Source organism: Buteo buteo, chromosome 6, assembly GCF_964188355.1.
Source record: "Buteo buteo chromosome 6, bButBut1.hap1.1, whole genome shotgun sequence".
NCBI classification, from domain to species: domain Eukaryota; kingdom Metazoa; phylum Chordata; class Aves; order Accipitriformes; family Accipitridae; genus Buteo; species Buteo buteo.
The window spans coordinates 10,602,486-10,623,549 of record NC_134176.1 but is presented as its reverse complement, the minus strand read 5'-3'; the positions used below and the strand labels follow the sequence as shown (position 1 = coordinate 10,623,549).

The 21,064-nt window shown below is 47.0% G+C and overlaps 1 protein-coding gene and 2 long non-coding RNA genes across 8 annotated transcripts in view; 1 reads left to right on the top strand and 2 right to left on the bottom strand.

Annotated features, from left to right (window-relative positions):
- Window positions 1-230: 230 nt before the first annotated feature.
- Window positions 231-19,469, top strand: INF2 (inverted formin 2). Its single transcript, XM_075029708.1, has 16 exons — window positions 231-1,078; window positions 2,295-2,440; window positions 2,528-2,589; window positions 3,216-3,318; window positions 3,402-3,487; window positions 4,021-4,121; window positions 5,416-5,486; window positions 5,600-5,707; window positions 6,699-6,769; window positions 7,407-7,527; window positions 8,631-8,795; window positions 9,517-9,619; window positions 10,472-10,630; window positions 11,663-12,427; window positions 13,913-13,972; window positions 17,354-19,469. Exons 1-15 carry the CDS (start codon window positions 259-261, stop codon window positions 13,969-13,971), a joined length of 2,940 nt encoding a protein of 979 aa, XP_074885809.1. The 5' UTR covers window positions 231-258; the 3' UTR covers window position 13,972; window positions 17,354-19,469.
- LOC142031896 (uncharacterized) overlaps window positions 3,173-21,064 on the bottom strand; it is a 51,025-nt gene continuing 33,133 nt past the window's right edge. Inside the window, exons 6-8 of one of the 6 annotated variants that reach the window (XR_012650658.1) lie at window positions 5,090-5,166; window positions 3,944-4,113; window positions 3,173-3,304 (exon numbers count right to left, since the gene is read on the bottom strand). This is a non-coding gene — a long non-coding RNA (uncharacterized LOC142031896). Of the gene's footprint in view, window positions 3,529-3,943; window positions 4,114-4,643; window positions 5,167-18,117; window positions 18,259-19,172; window positions 19,425-21,064 lie in introns of those variants that run through there. The other 5 variants (XR_012650659.1, XR_012650656.1, XR_012650655.1 and 2 more) reach the window with 5 other exon arrangements.
- Window positions 9,302-11,649, bottom strand: LOC142031897 (uncharacterized). Its single transcript, XR_012650660.1, has 3 exons — window positions 11,300-11,649; window positions 10,392-10,548; window positions 9,302-9,570 (listed from the first exon to the last, which is right to left on the bottom strand). It is a non-coding gene; the product is annotated as an uncharacterized LOC142031897 (long non-coding RNA).

The window sequence follows — 21,064 nt, the reverse complement described above, 5'->3', positions numbered from 1 at the left end:
CCTGCCGCTGGTGCTGGCTAGTATTACTGGCAGGCATGCTCAAAACAGTGTTTGTGGGCCAGGACCATGGGAAGGAAATTGCCTGGAAGCTAAAAGTGCAGTTGTGTAAAGTGACATTAGGGAATGGGCAAAGTGACACCAGGGAGTGGGCTCAGTGACACCAGGGAGTGGGCTCTGTGGCTCCAGATCTGCTGCTTGGTGAAGGTTGAATAGCATGAACCAACCTTTCGGCCCCATCCACTTCTCTGACCCCAACTCATGTCTCTAGTCCAAGGGAACACAGTTGAAGAAGTCATTGAGAGGCTGCTATCTATCAAGAAACATCCAAGCAAGCACAAACGAGCTGAAAACCGGCTGTCTGGGAGTGCGAATGGAGGCATCCAGGCTGAGCTAGAACCACGTGCACATGCAGCTCAGAGCCCAGCAGGATCATCAAACCCCTCCAAGGCACCAGCAACTCCCTCAGGGCCACCCGCCAACGAAAAGATCTCATCCTCCCAGCTCACAGCCTGCTCTGCTTTGCCGGAGACATCTAACCCTCCACCCAACACTGCTCCCGCCCCGGCACCTCCACCCCCACCACCTCTGCCCCAACCCTCTGGCACAGCAGCTGTCACCCCCACGTCCCCCATGATGAACGCACCTCCGGCCTCTCCGCTCCCTGGCATCCCTCCACCCCCACCCCCGCTGCCTGGTATGGTGGGCATCCCTCCACCCCCACCCCCATTGCCCGGCATGGGTGGCATCCCTCCACCCCCACCCCCATTGCCTGGCATGGTGGGCATCCCTCCACCCCCACCCCCATTGCCCGGCATGGGTGGCATCCCTCCACCCCCACCCCCATTGCCCGGCATGGTGGGCATCCCTCCACCCCCACCCCCATTGCCCGGCATGGGTGGCATCCCTCCCCCTCCACCCCTTCTGCCCGGCATGGCAGGAGATCACGTAGAAGCCGTGGTGGCCCCCCAGTTCAGCTGTCCTCTTGGCTCGGGCAGGCTTCCCCACAAGACGATGAAGACGCCGACGTTGAGAATGAAGAAGCTGAACTGGCAGAAGCTGCCCTCCAACGTGGTGAGAGGTGGGTGCTGCTGGCATAAAGTTACGGCTGCTTCAGGGGTCACCCAGGGGAAGAAACACTGTCTTTGAGTTTGTCAAATGTAGTTGACTCCATTTAGATACAGAACTTCCCTCATTTCCATCACATCTGACCTGCAGAGCTTAAATAAATAAAAGTGGCATGAAACCGCTAATATAATAACCATTCCAACTAAATCAGTAGTTTGGAATAGTTTCTTTATAACTAAAATACTTTGAAATTAAAAGAAGGAGGAGGGATGGGAATATTTCTGTAATCCACCGTGACATGCCTTAGGTTTGAGTTTTCAACAGGCTCTGATCTGGGTTCCCCAGACTTTTGTTCCCCAGTTCATCTATACTTGTATCTGGGTATATTAAAGTCATGAGTAAGAGTGCAGGTAAGGATCATATCACAGTTTGAGAAGGACATTGAAAGAATTGGAGAGCCATGAGAATCATTGACTTGTTTCTTGATTTTTGGGTTACATTTCCCTCTCCTAGTGGATCCAAAGAGGAGCACGAAATGTGAGAAGAAGCCAGGACAGGCAACGTCAGCTTTGCCCTAGACAAGCAAGGCATCCACTGCATGGAAGGTGGCATAGATGAAGTCTAAATAAGGCGTGTTTTCAATCACAGGAGCAGTTAATTGTTGATATTCTTTCAGTAGAGACTTCTACAGGCATGTTTGGGTGATTTTTTTTTTTTTTAAAGATTTTTAAGGAAGTGCAGTGGGAATTAATTCAAGCAGTCCTATAGCCAGCATTATACAAGGAGGCTCTATCATAAAATGAAAAATGGAGGAAGACCACAGTCAGAAAATGTCCAGGTTGTGGCCAGGAAGCAAAAAGAACATCAGCCATGGGACTAGAAAACAAATGGCCGAGGTCCTTCTCGTTCTGATCCAGTTTGCCTACCATGGAGGAGAGTGCAGTCGTATAGGGAGGGATGGGGCTGTATGGCCTCTGTGTGCCCAGTGCTTCATCCCCTTACCAGCACATCTTGGGGTAAAGCACCAGGTTTAATTACCCTTCAGGCCCTTTGGATCTTGCCTGTGGGACTTGCCCCTCCTCAATAATTAGCATTTTTCAGGACTCATATGTGTCTCCTTATTTCATTCATCTTCTGAGAAGTGTCCCTTCCAGCAACTCACATTGCCCCAGAAGCCAGGAGCTTTCAGCTGTCCCTGTAGCCAGTCTGAACACCTTGTCTTTTTTCAGAAAGTCACTCAATGTGGGCTTCAGTGAGCAGCAGCAGCGAGGAAACTATAGAGCCCAATTACACAAGCATAGAGCAGCTGTTTTGCTTTCCACAACCAACCCCCAAGGAGAAAACGGCCACACCAGTGAAGGCAGAACCGAAGGAGGTGAGGAGGTTCCCTCTCGTTCTTTTGAATAAAGATCACTGCAGACAGCTCATCTAATATGAGATATCTTCTTTTTCTTTAATGAAGATCACATTTTTGGACTCCAAGAAAAGTCTCAATTTGAACATATTTTTGAAGCAATTTAAATGGTAAGATATAGCCAATTTTCCTGACAGTTGACAAAACTGAGCAGGTTTTGCATAGTATCTGGAAGGTCCTCGTGAAATCTGTTCTAGCCAATGCGCTTTGGTGGTCTGTGTTACTGAAACATCTGAACATTTCCCAGTTTGTCCTACACTGTCTCTAAAATACTGAGTTTAGGGATTTAATTATGTTTTCACATACAACATCCCCATATGTTGGCAAAGGTGTTACATCTCCATGTTGCAGATAAAGTTGTGGCACAGACTCTTGGGGTGACTTAGGCTGTGAGACGCCTCTGTAGGTCAAATTCCTCCTCAAAACAGGGCCAATAGAGACATTAAGAATTAAATTTTCTTTTAAGGTAGTCAGATGCCCAGAGACAAAGATCTGAGTTGCAGGATTGATCTCTGGCCTTGAGTCATTTGACCAGGGCCAGAAACAAAATTTGGGGCATAGCAGGGATCCAGGTCCTGATTCTAAGTTAATCATGGGGACATATCTTTTGTTTTGGATTATTGTGGCTCTCCCTAGGGAAAGCACGGAGCGCTTGCACAGATACATGTCTCGGTAGCATGTGATTGTGGAAGAGGGGTCTTTGGGTGACAGCTGACTCTGCTCCTCCTCCCTGCAGCTCCAATGAAGAGGTGGCTGCCATGGTCCAGAATGGGGACCGGACCAAGTTCGACGTTGAGGTTCTGAAGCAGTTGCTGAAGCTGCTGCCTGAAAAGCATGAGGTAGGAGGAAAAACGGTACCCTTAGTTCACAGAGCTGAACACGCAGTGCAGTCCTGCAGTCTTGATTTTTTATTTCTCATTAGATAGAAAACCTGAAGTCCTTCAAAGAAGAGAAATCAAAGCTAGCAAACGCAGATCAGTTTTATCTTCTCCTCCTTCAGATTCCCAGGTAAGGGTGAACTTCAGCCCAATCTTCTTCTTGGTTTACCTCTGGGAAGTTTAAGTTTCTTTATAGGATCCTCACAGGCAGACACTGATGGAGATAGCTGGTGGATTCCCCCTTCCACCTTAGAGCCCTCCCTTTCCCCTTACCCTCAGATGAAGGGCTATTGCTCCTCCAGCACCTCCTTTCCCTCTGAAGCAGCAGAAACTGGCCAGACCCAGGCCTGCCCAAAGAGGCCCCATAACTTACTGAAAGGCAGTGCCAAATGCAATGCCAAGAAGGGGGAACCCATATCTCACACGGTGGTCAGTCTTCGCTTTGCTGATCACAGTGCGTCGGCAGAAACCACATCCCCACTGGACCCCAAGGCAAGCAGCAGCCCCTCACCACCCTCCACAAGCCATAGATACTGGTTTGATGTGGATGGGGTTGGCAGCGATGTTGTGGGGTTGCCAGACTTACCAGTGATGTGGGAAGAGGGCCGCTGTGCTGGCCACGATCACAGTGCCTTTAAGCTTTGAGTCCATCTCCGTCCTTAGCTACCAGCTGCGCATTGAATGTATGCTGATCTGTGAAGAGACCACTGTTGTGCTGGACATGATTCAGCCAAAAGCTGAAGCCATCCGGAGAGCCTGCGAAGGTAAATGACCTGACTTTGTTTGTGGATCTGATTTATGACAGGAAGCTTGAAACCCCCCAAAACTCCCCTGGAGCTCTGCAAAGATATTACCCAGAGCCCAAAAAACTCCCTTGTGGTCCATTCACTGGTTCACTGCAGAATACGGGATACAGCTTTAGGTATTTCCACCGATGGTCAAAGCCCTTAATAGGACTGGAGATCACTTTCCCTCACCCTCAGCCCTCTTTTTCGGCAGCAGATGTGTTCCTCTGAAACACTTTCAATCGTGAAGTGTTGGAAGCTGGTCAGCCCTTTCAAAGGAGCTGAATTTAGACAGTGGAGCTGGCCCCATTACTGCTAATTCATCCAGCATTATTTGCCACGTTAAGACCTTCACACAGCAATTTGCTGCCAGAAAAGCACCCCCCAAACTTTCCCCAGAAAGTAGTGATGCTTTACTTTTTCGTTGCCTACAAGTGGAACCAGAAGAAAAAGTTTGTTATTTTGGGCTATAAATTGCTGATGCTCCAATTTTGTGAGTACCTGGAGAGATTACGCAATAGGTTTTGCCTTCCTGTAGCAGAAAATTCAGGTCCCACTCCGCTGAGAGCAGGATGGTCTTCTTGGCGTTGTGAAGTGCTGCCCATCCTACAGAGGCAGTTCCCCCAACTCCTGCCGGAGGTTTCTCCAGCTGCCTGCTGGCATAAATTGAATCTTCCCCCAAAAAGTATCTTCCTGGCAGCCCAGTTGTCCTTTTGGAGCTGTTCCTGTCTCAAAGTTGAGTGCTTCAGAAAGCACAACACTGCGGCACCCTGTTGTAAGAGCAAGCATAGGGACTGTACCCTTCATGCCCTGATAATCACCTCCACCATGGGAGACCAAGAACAGGGTGAGCGTGTCTGGTTTTAGCAGCTGGCAGATAATTGCGTGGCTGTCAGAACTGGCTTCACTGCAGAGTCTGCAAGATTAAAATTGCAGCCTTTACTTACCCTCGCCCGCACCAGGGTAAATCAGGGTACTTCCAAGAAAGGCAGTGAGTTGATGGCTGTTACTGAGGAGGGTCCAACTTCAGGTTTTCCATTAGGAATGAGAGATCAGATGTAATGAAAGAAAGAAACATATGTCAACAAAAACTTTTACAACTCATGGAACTGAATCTGTGTAGAGTCAGTTGCTCTGCAGGTTGGGCCATTGGGCTGCAAAGCTGAAATACCAGATTTGGTTTGGTGGAATTCAGAATCCCAATTTCAATGCAGTGTAGGAAATGTTCAGGTGTAACAGAGGCTTTTGTTTAAAAGTCCTTTCTGTCTTTCAGATCTTCTGAACAGTCATCGCCTGCCGCTCTTTTGTCAACTGATTCTCAAAGTTGGAAACTTTCTGAACTACGTAAGAACTTCTTTTGTCTTGTCCTCCCCCCATTACAGTATGTGGATGGTCTTCTTTAGGGTTGTAATTTGGGTGGACACAGGAGTTACACCTGCTTTCTTTCTATCTTGTAGGGAAGTCACACGGGCGATGCCGATGGGTTTAAAATCAGCACTTTACTCAAACTAACAGAAACCAAAGCAAACCAAACCCGCATTACTCTGCTCCACCATATTCTGGAGGTACCACTGCCAAGTCCTGGGCAGGGGAAGGGGAGGATTTTATCACAGATGAACCATTTCTCCTACTCTACTTTCGTAGTTAATGCCACACACTTGTATTCGTATTCTCCCTGGCTAGCTGCAGAGTGTCACAAGTTGGGAGCGTTTGAATCACTTAGGCTGGTGGAGGCTGCTTGTAGGCACTACTCAGGCAGCTCCTTAGTTTAAGACTTGTTCTCCTTTCTTCCAGCATCTTTCCCCACACGGGCTGGAACTTCCTTTTTCATATTTGTGCAATCTGCACATCATCAGCTGCAAACCACAGAGCACATGACTACGAAAGCTATCCTGGCTGGCCTGTACCCATTCAGCCCTTCTGTCTTTCCACTGCCTCTCCCTTTTCCACCAGACTATGCTCGAGCTTTTCATACTCCTCTCCAAGCCCCCATGGCTTTCTTATTCCCTATAATGCTGGTTTTTCTTTTTTCTCTGTGCTCTGCTCTGCCACCTTCACTCCTCAAGGTCCCTCCATTCCAGTTATGCATGTTCAAGCCCTGCTTTAACTGGTAGTAGCTTCAGCAAGCACAGCCATGAAATTAAATTATGCAAATAAGATTCAAGCCCTTTTGACACCCTCTTGGGACCGTAGGAAGTGTCAGACTGCATCAAACCACAGTCCTGCCTCCTCCCATGGTCACGAGTAGGTGTCTCAGAAGAGGGTAGACTAGCTCAGCGACAGGTCAGCCTTGCTTTGAACTGTGAGTATTTCTCAGCATTCAGCCCTCTTGTATGTTTTTATAGCCCAGGAGCAATGCCTTTCCCCCCTGAACGTGCTGTCCTGTTTTGAACGCGTCTCGGCTCTGCGAGGGAAAGCAAATTGCGGGGGGGGGCAGCAGCAGGATGTGGCACAATCGTCCTTCCCAGGCATTTCTGCACGTGCCTCTTCCCCCCACCTTCCTCTCTCAGCTCCTGCCACACAGCAAATAACACTTCTTTCTCTCTTCCGCTTCAGGAAGTAGAAAACAGCCACACGGACCTACTGGAGCTGCCAAAGGATCTTGAATATGTTTCAAAAGCAGCAGGGTAAAATTGCGTGTCACTTCCTTTGACTTAAAACCAAAAATAAATCCCATACACATCAACAATGTACCAGAAATTGGGACACACACAGCTGGTATAGCACATTAACAAGATGGCATCTTATTTAGTTGCAGCCGAAAGATTTGGTTGATGAATGTTGAAACCCCTTTAATATATAATAGTTCTACTACAGCTGGCAACACTTAGGGCTGAAATTTGCAGAGCGATCAGTTAATGCTGCCTTCCAGGCCCTTCCAAACTCTGCACTGCCTTTGTGGTAGCAGGACCTTGTGAAGGCCAGCTACCCAGAAGCATTTCTGAAGTGCCTTCAACCAAAGAAAGTGAGCTAATGCTGAGCTCTGAGGGTGGAGAACAGCCCTTTGAACTGGTGAACTTTTTTGGGCATTCATCTACTCGATACACAAAGCTGTAGGCAGACCTGGCAGCCTTTTCATAAGTGCTGTCGAGGGAAGCTCTTTTCCATGAGCTTGGACTGTGGAGAGTTCAGAGCTCAGGTGTCAGTTCAGAGAAGTGGTGGGAAACACAGGGACAACCAAACCACCAGCTCAGATTTGCCCACTCTTTGGTCAGCACAAGATGCTGGAGTGTCAACTAATGGGGGGGTTCTGTGTGATTTCAGAATTAATCTTGATATTATACGCACGGAGTCCAGTACCAATTTAAAGAAGTTGCTAGAGCTTCAGCGAAAAGTCTTATCATCAAGCGACGATGTGAAACAACAGTATGAGAAACCTATCCAGGTTAGTAATGGAGCTCCCTTATACCTCTCTGTCACAGTTTAACCCCAACTGGCAACTAAGCACCACGCAGCCGCTCACTCATCTCCCTCACAGTGGGATGGGGGAGAGAATCAGAAGGGTAAAAGTGAGAAAATTCATGGGCTGAGATAAAGACAGGTAAAACAAAAGCCGCACACACAAGCAAAGCAAAGCAAGGAATTAATTCACCACTTCCCATTGGCAGGCAGGTGTTTGGGAAGACAAATGCCATCACTCTGAATGTCCCCTCCTTCTTCCCCCAGCTTTATATGCTGAGCATGACACCATATGGTCTGGAATATCCCTTTGGTAAGTCGGGGTCAGCTGTCCCGGCTGTGTCCCCTCCCAACTCCTTGTGCACCCCCAGCCTCCTCGCTGGTGGGGTGAGGAGCAGAAAAGGCCTTGGCTCTGTGTAAGCACTGCTCAGCAATAATGAAAATATCTCAGCATTATCAACACTGTTTCCAGCACAAATCCAAAACATAGCCTCATATTAGCTGCTCTGAAGAAAATTAACTCTATCCCAGCCAAAACCAGCACACTCCCCCATTACACACACAGAGGCAGTGCGCAGTACATATGCAGCTGAGGAGGCTCATGAGAGCATGGAAAATACTTCCACAAGACATGGTCTCAAATTTGGAGATAGGCTGCAATGCCACACAACCCATCGGTGGCTATTTGCCAGTTCCGCCACAAACCTGGATACCCTTGGTGAGGCCATTTCTTAAAGCCCCTGCCCCAGCTGCACTCTCTGCTCTGTTGTGAGACTCCTCACTTTGAGTGAAGGCATTCACCCTCTGTGTGGATCACCAGAGTAAAGCCCTTCTCTTGGGATTAAGCTTTGCGTTGAGTTTTCCATGTCTTGGTCAAGTCACCCCTGTAAACTGGCACAGCACTGTCACCAGGTGCAAAGATCATCTGCAAATCTTAGTTTCCTCCCACCTTATAAGCTCTGCTGCAGTTAAAAGCCACGGCCCAGAGTCCTGCTCCAAGCTCTTATGTTGACATCCTTTTTTCTTTAAGTGCACTTCACTCATTGTCCTCTGGATGGTGTTTTACTGTGTATATTAAATGTATTTCAGGATAGCATTGATGCCTCCAGAAAGCTGGAAGAAGAATTTGAAACCATTGAAAGGAAGAGAGAAGAACTTGCAAATTATCTCTGTGAAGACCCAAGCAAGTTGTCCTTAGAGGACATATTTAGCACCATGAAGACCTTCAGAGATCTCTTCATCCGAGCCTTGAAGGTTGGCGTCTGCACACATGATGCTGAGCATCCTTAGTACTGGTGCATGCCTCTGCTCCGACAGACAGGGGTGGATGGGCACCCAAATCTGGTGGGGGGAAGGTGCTGGTTACAGCCTCCTCCTTTTGGCGCTTGGGATGAGGTCACCCAGTGAAGAGGTGTCTGATCCCTACTCCGCTGCATTCTCATGCAATGCTGGTGCTCCTGGCCTGGCCCAGACCCTGGTGATTTGCAATTTTGGTACAACTTTAGCGGCAGAGTCACAAAGATGCTTTGGAATCAAGTGTGTAAGTTTTAGAGGAAGGGACTTATTAAAATTAGTGCTTTGCTCCAATGTGAGCAGACTCAGAAGGGGGATGTGTAGTAAAAAAGCCACCAGTTTCGACGAAATTGTGGCTTCAGTACCTTCCACTTTTGCCTCAGCTAAAGATGCAGCTTTAAAGTCAGGCAGAAGATCTGCACACTGGTAAGTAGCTGTGTTGGGCAGATCACTGCTGCCACCTCGTACTGGGATGTGGCAGAGCCCTGACCAAGCCAGCGGTCTTCCTCTCACCCTCTTGTCAAGACAGTCTTTATTCCCCATGCCCATTTTATTTATTGCACAGGATAAGGCCAGAATTTCTCTTTCTCCTTTGCAACCATCTGCAGACCTTCTTTCTCTTCATTGGCTTTTCTAGCAGACGTTTAGCCAAGCTTCTCATGCCCCTGTTACCTCACTGCAGGAAAACAAGGACAGAAAGGAGCAAGCTGCCAAAGCAGAAAAGAGGAAGAAACAGCTGGAAGAGGAAGAGGGGAAGAGACAGAAAGGAGAAAATGGAAAAGTCAGTGAGTATCTGAAAGGGCTTCGAAAAAGATAGACGGAGCTGATGATAGGAGCTCTTTGCTGGTCCTGCTTTAATGGACCAGTAGTGGCAATTTATTTTGTGGGTTTCCAGGTGCTGGCTGACGAAAGACTTTTAGGTGTCTTACAGCCACAGCTAAGAATTGACTTTTCACAATTGCAGCTGGGCAGAGAAGTTAATTTTAGGTTTGCTGACTGAACAGCAGAGAAAAAAAAAAACAAATTGAAACATTTCAGTTAACTTTTTCTGTTTCTAAACATAGCTTTTGAATCCCAAATCTAACAAGAAACATTTGACTTCTCCCCCCCTCCAAAATCCCCATATACACTTGAATAGTCTCTCTTTACCAGAGACTACTGACATCCCCAAAATCTTGCAGATAACTTAAGTCTGCCTTTCTCTGGATGAAAATGAAAGGCACAACTGAAAAGCACAATTGGAAGAAGCTGAGAGGAAAGAATAATCAAGATTATTTTCCTTCCATCCTGCCACCCCCCCCCCCCCAAAAAAAAAAGACCCCCACCAACACAGATAGCAAACAGGAGGCATTTCAAGGTCATGGTACAACCAGGCACAAGTCCGGGCAGAGCAGGTGCCACTGGTGCCAGCTTGTAGCAGCCAGACTTTGGGGTAAACCCTTTGGCTTCAGCCAGGACATGCTGCTGCGGCGGCATGGAGCATGGGCTGCTCCCAGGCCTGGCATCGGGGTCTTGCTTTTGCCCAGCGGTTGTTTGTACCAGGACAGCAGTACCCACCCCAAGCAACAGCATCGCTGCAAAGTCTCCTTCTGCCCCATCTCATGGGCAGATTTAACACCCATCTCTCTCTATCCCAGTCAAGAAGGGGGTGGTGAAGCAGGAGGAGGTGTGCGTCATCGATGCGCTTCTAGCCGACATAAGGAAAGGGTTCACGCTGAGAAAGACAAAGAACAGACACGAGTTGGATGCAATTCCTAAAACCTTGCCTGCAGAGAGCCCGGAGCAGAGCCAGTCTGGTAAGGACACAGACCCGACTGTACCTACAGCTATTCGTTCCCCTCGGCCTCTGAGCCTGAGCCAAGCACAGAAGCAAGAAGCCTTCGCCTTTGCATTTGGGGCATTTTATTTAAGGAGGCTTTGCAGCCAGTGCCGTGGAGAAGAGGAGCAGAGGGCCCTGAGCTATTGCCAGCCAGGTCTGTCCCAGAATTAGCAGCAATTTGGAGCAGCATGGCCTTGTCCTCGTGCTGATAAACCCTCTGAGAGACATGGCCCATGGGTCAGCCATAGACCCGTGCTAATGGGGTGCTGGTGGCATCCTCACATGAGTCCCCTCCATGCTACCAAGTCTCAGTAGCACAGCTTGCCACTGCCTTGGAGAGTGCTGCGCCCTGTCTTAGTCTACATTTGGGAGTCTAAAGAAGCCCTTAAAAAAAGATTAGAAAACGCTAGTTGCAGAAGGACCCAAGTCCTTTAGGTGCTTGTTAGCAGACAGCCCATGGGTTTAGCTTTTCTTTGGTCTCTTGACTTTGGCGTCAGTGCACACTAGGTAAGTTCAAGGACATTGGCCTACCATAGAGCCTGACTTTTGTGCACTGTGGCTCTCCTAAACATGCTCTGCAAGGGCAGAATTAGGCTGGCTGATGGGCAGTTTTGAAGTGCTCATGCACACAAGCCAGCAGTCCCACCTGGTTCAGGACCTCGCAGGCGGGTTCCTTCCTCCTGCCGTAGGCTTTCAGGCACCCTTGTGAGTCCAGGGGCTTCCATGGAAATCAGCCAGTTGGCACCAAAGACACATAAACTCCTGCTGAAAATAGAGCAGGGGCTTTGCTGAGCTGGAGTCTTAGGTCCAAATCGGCTGACCGCAAGGGGTACAAGGAGAGGAGGTATAGGGAGGACAAAATGGTGCTGCTTCTGCGTAGCTGCTTTCGGGTCAGTGCACCCTCCACAGGCAGCTGCTAGCTTGTAACCTCTCCCAGTGGCAGAAACACCTTGGTTGATCCCAGGTGCAGCTCTGCGGCTGTGGCTGATTGCGTGGTTTTTGTTTAAAGGAAAGAGCGTTAAGGATCCGCAAGCAGCAGGAAAGCAGATTGATGACGAGACGAAGCAGAACGACGATGGTCATCCCTCCGAAAGCACTCCCCCCTCAACCACTGCCCTGATGGAGATGGGTGGAGATGTTACAAATGCCTCAGCTTCAAACCAGGCTTTAATTAAAAACAATGCTGGAGGAAATTTGCCGCCAGAGACCCGGACAGAAAGTCCCTCAGTAAGCTTGGTGGAAGCTGACGGGGCCGGTCAGCCCACGCCGGGTACCGGGATGGAGCAGGCAGACAGCTGGGCAAGCCTCCAGCCAAGCACCAAGAGTGGCTCCATTGCCTTCTCTGCTGCTAACATAGGCACGGGGATAAGGTTTGTGAGCAGCAGTTCGGGCACTGCTCTGAGAGACCAACTCAACGGGTCTATCTCAGAAGGCCAGGACAAAGAACGCCCGGCTGATGGATCAGAGAGCTACAGGCTGGCGCAGGAGCCAGAAACCTGGCTGAGCGAGAACAGGGTCGACCCTGGCAGCGCTCAGTCCGCTCCCTGCGATGGGGCTCATCAGGCAGAGTCAAAAGAGATGGCGAAGGAAAACGAAGACCCTGGTACAGACTCGCTGTTGGACACCTCTCAAGAGAAGTCCTTCTCAGAGGAACCAGCCACTGACTCCTCTTGTTCGGCAACGCTCCCCCCAGGGCAAACTCACAGCGACAGGGAAAAGCAGAGGCCATCCGGGAAACGGAGGAAGAAGAAGAGGCACAGCAAAAGCTACTCAGGTAGCCTATTTCATATATAGCTCCTGGGGACTGAGTTAAACTGGGGAGGCTTCTTTGTGTATTTGTATATATCTGTTCCTCCCCACTTTGAGGTCCAATGCCCCCTGCCCCTAGAGCCACGCTGTTTCATGGAGCTGTTATTTTCTGTTTTGGTTTTTTTAACCTGAAAGAGATTTAAAAAGAAAAATACAAGCATAGTTCATTCTCTTGACACTTATAAGTAGTTTATAAAGGGGTAATGATGAATCAATAATTAAAAAGCCCATTACACATACGCAGTAAAGATGGCAATAAGCACATCTGTCAAGTGTGCTAAAGACAGCTACAAGGCATGGTTATGTGCAAACAAGAGCTCCATTAGACTCCAGAGCAGTGATTAAAAGCAGTTAATAACGGGTACTTAATCAGCGATCTCCCCCTCTCAACTACTTATAAACACATAAAGGCAGCAACATGAGTGCTGCCGTGGGGTTGTTTGGTTTTTCCTCTCCTAAGCCTCATTGCAAGAGCACTTTGCCTGCAGTGACTTGACAGCCTGTCCCAGGGGTACTTTAGGTGGCTCCTGAGCATCAGGCCCTCAAGCCATCGCTGCAGGGTAAAGGGAGAACATCAACAATTAAAAAAGAACACCTTGCTGATGCTTCTGGGAAGGATCGTATTTTGCTGGTCAAATGGTTCCCTTGCGCTGGGCTGCCCTGCTGGGACCAGGAGAGAGCTCGGCCGCCGGAGGCATGGAGCCACCCAGGTCTCTGCTTCACGGTGAATGTCCACAGCCAGTCCCAAACCTGGGAAGTGCATCCAAGTCCCTGAGACTCTACCGAGCTGAAGCCACCCTTGGGTTCGTCACCTATGAGGTGAGATGCCTCATAGGGAAGACACATGGGTCTGCCAGCCTTTAGGAAGATGCAATATACTGTCCAAAGCTTGTTTTCTGTGAGATCCTGGGGTCAAACAAATGGGCAGGAAAGTGGTGGAAGTCTCTTTTTATCAATGTTTAATGTTTTTCCTTCCAAGGAAGGTGGAGGAGAAAGGAAAGGAGGTTTTGAATACCTACTGCTGAGAAAGACCGAATGGGTTGAGCATCTACCACAGAGGGACTTACCCTTATAATGCCGGCATGCCTGGGGCTGTAGTTATTTACATTTCTAAACGTACCACTTTCCCGTAGTTAAAAAACAAGCCACAAAGCAGAAGTGGTTTCCCAGAGCAGTGGTTCCCAAACTTGCTTCCCAGGCGGCAGCAGGAGGAGCTGCAGCAACGGGAGCACCCACGCTCCCAGCCGTGGCGATGCTCTCCTGACAGGTATTGGTATTTCTGGCTTCAGGAACTGAACCCCCAAAAGCCACGGGGCTGCCTGGGCATCCAGGGATGGCATCTTGGGAACCTCTCTGCTACTAGACAATGTTTTCATCGCAAGAAGTTCCCTGTTGTTACATTTGCCTTGCCATGATCAGCTATATTTAGTGTTTCTCTTTTGTTTAAAAGCAGAGGTTGAGACTGATACTGGAGATAATAAAACAAAAAAAGGTTGTGTGGCACAATGAGGTATGTAAACTCACAAAGGTGTTTCTATGTGAACTAACCACAGCATTGGGACTTTACAGACCTAATCAGTATTCAGCATATCAGCTAAGCTTTTTGTCTTTGTGTCTAATCACAAATACATGTAAAATAAATTTGTTACTCTGATTTTTACTCTCCAGGGTGTTGATCTTGCGTTGAGTGGAGTCAGTGCTGATCTCCCCTTGACACAGGGTCGCAGCCCACGTGTCTGTCCTCTGTGTCAGCAGCAGCCAAACCTCCTTTCTCTGCAGATAATTAAAAGTCATTATTCTAACCAATGAATCCAGCTTCATGTGATAAACAAACTCCTTGCTTTGATCCCGTTATTTTCTCAAAAACTGTAAAAATGCAATTTCAGTATCTACCTCCTGTGAAGAACAATGTTTGCTTTGCTTGTGGGTAGCCACTTCCTATAGCACCGTTTAGATATAGGTATCTAGAAAGGAGAATAAAACACTGAGGAGAAATACTAGTTGGGGCAAGATACCAGCTCCAGCTCGAAGCCAAATTCAGTTCCAGAGTTGCACACTAACTAGTCCATTGGAGCAAACAGACCATGAATACTTCTTATGTACATTCATGCAGCTTTCTGGGATGGTGGGGGGGTAGGTCATTTGGCTTTTGTCACCAAAAAAAAATAATACAGGTAAACCCAATTTCTAGTGAAACTGTGTACCAAGTTCCCTGCATCCTTCACTGGTGCTGGCAATATACAGTTGCCCCTCAAAAGAAAACTTCAGGAGTTTCAGGATGAGACTTTCATTTGCAAACCTTTGCCTGTTTTTTTGGCAAATGGAAAGAAAAGCAAGAGAAAAACAATCAAAACACCCACTGTACTGAAATTGCATAGTTACGCGTTGTCCTTTCCATGCTGATGAGCATCATTTATGAACTGAATCAATAATGTCAAATCTCTGTCTGTCTGACTTCCTGAAAGGAATGTATTTATTCTCCAGCATCCCCAGTGCCCAGGGCTGGGAGCCCAGCTGGGAGCCCTGCTCCCACACAGCCTGGCGGCCCCCGCCTCCAGGGTGGTAGAACAGAGGAATCTCTGCAGGATTTCCACACAGGGTTGCTTTAGTTCCTGCACCTGGAGCATCATTGCTAGCAAGAGAAAATGAGATATAAATTGGGTAGTTACAGTCCTGACTACTCCTGCCCTCCTCTTGGCGCTTTCTGTGCCGTACCACAGGATTACATCAAGTGGAAAAGGGAAGTAGCTCTGTTGGTTTAAAAATCCTAAGGAAGATTTGCAGCAAGAGCAGAAAATAGTAGCAGCAAGGCACAGGTAAGAAATATGTCAGGACCAGTAGTCATGCTGCACAGGGAGGGCAGCTGAAACCGTGAGTTAAGCGTAACTCGGATTATGTATGTTTTAAGCACAGGGATTCCAGCATGCAGGCTTAAAAAAAGTCATATTTGAGAAAAATAGAGACACAGACAGTTTTGAATTCCCCTTAGAAGACATGGGAAAGTGATATAAAGGAATGCATGGACAAACAGTACCTTTATGAAGTGACCAAGTCAGGCAGGAGTTTCAGCGCATCCTTGAAATACAGCACCTGGCACAGCCGCATCGCGCCGGCAGCGCTCGGCTGTGCTTCAGTGCCAGGGGGGTAGAGACAAGCTGCACCTTGAAACCTGCAATTCTCTTTTTCCTCTGCTCCCATCTTTATGTCACTTGGAAAGGTTAGAGGAAACAAAAATCCGTTTACTTCTCTTAGTGTCCAGCCACAGTGCTTCCTCACCCAAATGCAGCTCAAGTCCGTCCCTCATGATGTGACAGACTCAGCAAGCCTAGAGTGCTCCCCATCAATATTTTTTCCTAGGATGTTCCACCTCATATTTTTTTCTGTCATTTATTGTCCCAAGTGCACATGGTCTGTGCAGGTCACAGCACCAGTTCTCTTTTGGTACAGGATATTTCTCTCTCTGGTGGATTTGCTGGATGTGGAAGTTACTGGGTCTCAGTGAAGTCGCAGGGATCTTCTTCCTTCTTGTGCAGATCCAGCTGCAGGGATCAAGAATTGATCCCCTTATCAGTTTTTAGAGCTTCTGTAACAGCAGCAGAGTAAGGGCAGGAACAGCCCGTGACTCTATAAAATAATATTTCAGAGCAGTAAAAGACTGTTGTAATCAGCTACTGAGCTCTTGCCTCGCCTTGACTATATCTTGTTATGCAGCAATTTCTGTATTAATGTTAATGTTCTTTAAATGTCAGCTTTTACACCCAAAGAGTGGTATCCCACATTATCTCCATATTCCTGAAAAAAAAGGTTTAGCTGGTTTTCCTGTGGAATCAAGGCACTGGTAGTCACACTGTGTTTGTGTGCACCCTGGTAACATCTGAACTCGTTTCCAACAGAATCTGAAAAGAGCTTGAAGGACCATTTAACAAAAGCTGACAGTCAAATAGAGGAGGGACTGTACAAATGCCTGAACTCAGGGGAGGTGCTCTTTGAGTTCCCTTGTCTTAGACCTAGAGAATTGCTACAGACAAATGTTCACGTCTGTTTGTGCAGCAACCTTTTTCCTCTCCTCCCATCTTTATGTCACTTGGAAAGGTTAGGGAAAACAAAAGTCCTGAAAGCACAAGTCCATAAGCAACCGGGCTTTGGTGATTTCCCTGCTCACAAATCCACTGGATTTATTCCCTAGAAAATAAAAGAACAAACCAACCCGGGAGCATAGGCCAGTGCTCGAAGACCACAGCCTGGTGAGGAGGGAGGGAAGGGGCAGGAGGGGGATGCAGCGCTGCCTGCCACCAGCTACGGCATGTACATGGCAGAGTGGGACACCAGCCTCCCCCTGCAAAGAGACAGCAGGGTTTGAGAGTCAAGGTTTTCCTCCTCCTTTGTTTTTTTTCAATTGTCTTCCTTTAATTCTAGAGGAACAGATGCTTCCCCTTCCCTTCTGCAGACTCAGTATTGTCTGTGGGCAGTTTTCTAATGGACCATGAGAATATAATCAAGCTAATGCTCATCTTCCTGTATGGGCTTAATACCATTAGAAGCGGTATTTGCTTTGGTTATGGAGTGAGACAGGCTCTTAAAAATGACAGTGTGCTGCCCCATCCTTCTGACAGTTCTGCTAAATCCTCTAGATTTATTAAGTTCAGCAATTTAATATCTAGAAGCATATTCCAATATTCTGCTTCAAAAATACAAGACTCATGTTGTTGGACTGAACTAGCATCCAGCTTAAAAGCAATGAAGTACATAAAGATTTAGGTCTACCTGTTTTTAGATTATCTGAAACTGGTTTCCCTAGTAGCATCCCGACCATTAGATACACGCACATGCAAAACCACACCACTTTCAATTTATAGCTGCAAATAATTTGCATTTCCCCCTCCTCCTGCAGGTGTCACAGCAAGGCAGAAGAAATAAGAGACCCAGCGAACTGCTCACATGTCCCCGGAGCGCTGCCAGCTTCTCAGAAGCCGGGTTCTGCATCGCCAAAAGACCACCGTGGTCACCTCTGCCCCACCAGAACGCGCCGCTTCTCCTCGCACAGCCTTTCCCTCCCCTCCCCGAGACCCAGAGAGTCTCCCCGGAGACTTCAGCCCCCTCGGCCGTGCCTTACGCTGGGTGCCCGTGGGGCCGGGGGCCGGTTCTGTGCATGGCGGCCCGAAAGGATCAGACATCTCGTCTGCTGGCCGGGAAGCCAAGTCTTTCAACCTGCTCTTAGGCCAAACTCCTCTTGAAACGACAGCTGAGTGTGGCCCAAGAAAGGACTGCAGTGTTTAGCCCTCAGAGAAATTTTAAAAATAGCAGTGCCTCAACTAAATTAAGGGTATAAATTAAGCAGTGGCTGTACCATTACAGGTGGAAGCGTGTTAACTCCCTCTTCTCATCGCCCACTGACAATTTATATTGGACCAGGTCCAAGACCCAGATCAGACAAAAGTATTTTTACTCTCAATCATTTAAAGCAAGGGAAATTGGTTACAGGGGAAAAAAAAGTAAGAAGAAAAAAAAAGTATGTATTTTAGTAAGCATATGGCCATATAAACAGTGTCTGGTTCTTACATGACGCTTATGTGCAATTAAGTTGAAGCACGTCAGTAGTCTTGCAGTAGTCTTCTCACATGCACAGATGCATCCATCGACTTTTGGAGAACCAGGGCCCCAGCTCCTCTTATTAAAGCAACAGAAAGAGGTTTTCCAGAATGCTCTATCGGACACATTTTCAGCTCATCCTTTAGTAAGTCTCTGGGTCTGAATGCTGTTGTCAGCTGCTTGCACTCAAAAGTCTTTGTGTTCAAGCTGCAGAATGTGTAGATTCATGTTACTTTTGCTTTAAAACTGGGAATGTGCAGTATTGTGTTTTCAAAATTCAGAGCTTTATTTCTCGAGTTTTGTAATAACATTGTATCATAGTTTTGTACATAGCTGTCCATTTAAAATGATCTATGTTTGTTGAATCTATAGTGTGATACTGTGCTGAAACATGAATCAAGTGAAGAGCTGGGTACATTTAAGAACTTTGCCTTTATATGGTAATTCACTGTGGCTAGACTAATGTTCAGGCTGAAGCTTATTTTGCTTTGCTTAATAGGACTTGTAATGTCCTTGTAATACTGAAAACTTTGCTGGACTAAGTTAGAAGTTAAACCAAGAATTAAATCACTGGTTTATTTTAACCAAAGCATTGCTATGAGCATATTGAGAATCGATGAAAAAAAGCAAAGATGACTAGAGAGCAGACGCATGGGCAGCTTCAGATCAGCAGACCCCACAGAGCGGCACAGCCCCATTGCAGCTGAAGTCCCGTTCCCGGCTGGCAGAAGCAGGCAGAGCCTCACCGTTTCCTGCAGAACCACGTAACCTGCCCCAGGTTTGACCTGCAGGACAGTCTCTATCACATTTACAGGTTTCCCCTTTTTTTTTTCTCTTTTCCAGTCTCAGAGCACATCACCCAAGCATCATCCTTTTGCTCTTTAATCTAGCTTCTCTGCTCTCAGATTAGATCCCAGGCTACAAAAATCTGAGTATCAAATGTGTTTTCCCAGCAGCTTTTTGACCTCCATGTTTCCAGCAAAAGCCTGCAGCCCAGGCTAGGAGTGAGCCGTTAGCCTCCTGCTCCCCACCCCACTGTTTTATCAATAGGAACAACATCATTTGGAGATTCAGGACTCATGAACAAACAGGCTTTCTGGGTGTTCCATAGGGAACCTTACCTGCTGATGCCTTGCAAGCTGCTCTCTTCAGATGCTGCAGTGGTTGTCCACTTGTCCACCTGGGTCTTTCAGCTACCCCCATGTCCACCTAGAGAGAGCAGCTCTCTTCACACAGCCAGAGGTTCTATTGCTCTGCGTTCTTACCTTGGCCTTCAAAGAGAGGGTGTTTGGTATTATCTTCCCACTGCCCTCAAGACTTTACAGAGAAATGGGTCATTTTGAGCCACTGCCGGTTCTTTGTTCCATAGTCATCTGTGAAAACTATATTAAATTATCTATACAATCACATCCCAATAAGCAGGCTGAAGCATAGCATTTATAATTTATTACTCCAGAGCAGCTCTGTTTCCATTACAGTGATTTTCTAAGAAGAACAGGGGGACAGAATCAGAGCAGGTCATAGAATGAAGTTCAACTGGGATGTGCAGTTTTGTTGCATTTGTGACCTTGAAATAAAGCTCATGATCCTGAAGATTTTTCAGTGGTTGCAAGGCCAAATTAACTGCTGGTAAAAACAACATCACTTGCAGCCATTTCAAAAGGTCTGTGGTCATTTAAGCCAAAAGTGAGTTTGGACCTCAAAAAAGAATTCATGTGGTATATTACAGTGACTGCAAATGGAGTCCAGTATGTAAACCAGGCTGTGAACACCACAAGTTTCTAGCTGCCAAATCACTGCATATTCCTTAATTAAGCATTGGCTATATGATAAAAGGAAGCTATGGAAGAAATCAGCAGGAGTCTTTTCCAAGTATTTCACATCAGAATTTAGATATGTTTAATGGGATGGATTTTCAGTGTTTGGTTGGGGGGGGGGTGTTTGGTTTTTTGTTTTTTTTTATTTCAATACTGAAAATATTTCAAAGTTTAGAATAAAATAAGTACTTGACAAGTTTTCTTTCTCTTGTGGGGATGGGGAAGACCTATGATTCACCAGAATTTGTTCATCAACTTCCTGTATTTTCTACATAGTTTATAAAGCACCTAAGCATGTAATTGTTGTATATGCTTAGTAATAACTACCCATTGTTTTCTCTCAAAGAAACAGAGATGTATAAATGGAGCTATATCTAGTACATGAGCACCACCACAGCGTTGCACTGTACTTAGAGCATGGCTGAAATCTGTGTCCAAAATTATGCCAATATCTTTCAGTTTGAGTGTACCATTTGGTCCTCTCCTACATTCAGTAGAGCAGAGGTGGCTGAGAAATACCTTCTGTTCTGCTTAGAAAGAGAGGGGATAAATTGAAATAAAAGAAAAATGCATGAGCCCATTTCAGCAAAATTAACCAGTTTTCAGTCTGTCTAAACATAAAGCCTGGACCTACAGCTTCATATTTCTGGGGGTTTTGTACACAGTGGTCAACTGAGTAAAACATACAAGCTTACCAATACTAAAAATCAGCATTGTACCAATCCTAGCTTGCTCTGTGTGGTAATAGTCACAGCCATGAAATATGGGTGAACATGTTAGTCATGGGGTTATATTCACCTAGCGTATCTGAAAGCAAATACAGTCGTGAACCAACTCCACCAGAACCATGTTTTGTTTGGTCACCTTACAATCAAGCTGTGGGCAGGATATGAAAAACAGCTTTGCCATGTCTGGAAACGTGACTACAGAGGGTTTAAAATGGGGCAGTGACAGTGACGGGACCTCTCTAGGTGTTTGCAGTTACTACACAGTGACAATCTTGCAGAATAACCACCTTGTTTGCAGGACTTGCAATGGAAATGCAGGTCTATAATACAGAAAAAGGTTTCTGATTCCTTTGTGTAGAGCAGGTACCAGACCTTAAATACCAGTGGGGAATTTGATCACTGCAAGTTAATGAGCATATGCAGCACCATAAGTATAACTCACTCTTTCATCCATTCTATGCTAGCACT

Bases quoted from the DNA above. Each gene is read 5' to 3' on its own strand.
- INF2 (XM_075029708.1), top strand. From the start codon at position 259: ATGTCTCTAGTCCAAGGGAACACAGTTGAAGAAGTCATTGAGAGGCTG. The intron at 4,122-5,415 runs GTAAATGACCTG...TCTGTCTTTCAG, and splicing joins CATCCGGAGAGCCTGCGAAG to ATCTTCTGAACAGTCATCGC. The intron at 5,708-6,698 runs GTACCACTGCCA...CTTCCGCTTCAG, and splicing joins TGCTCCACCATATTCTGGAG to GAAGTAGAAAACAGCCACAC.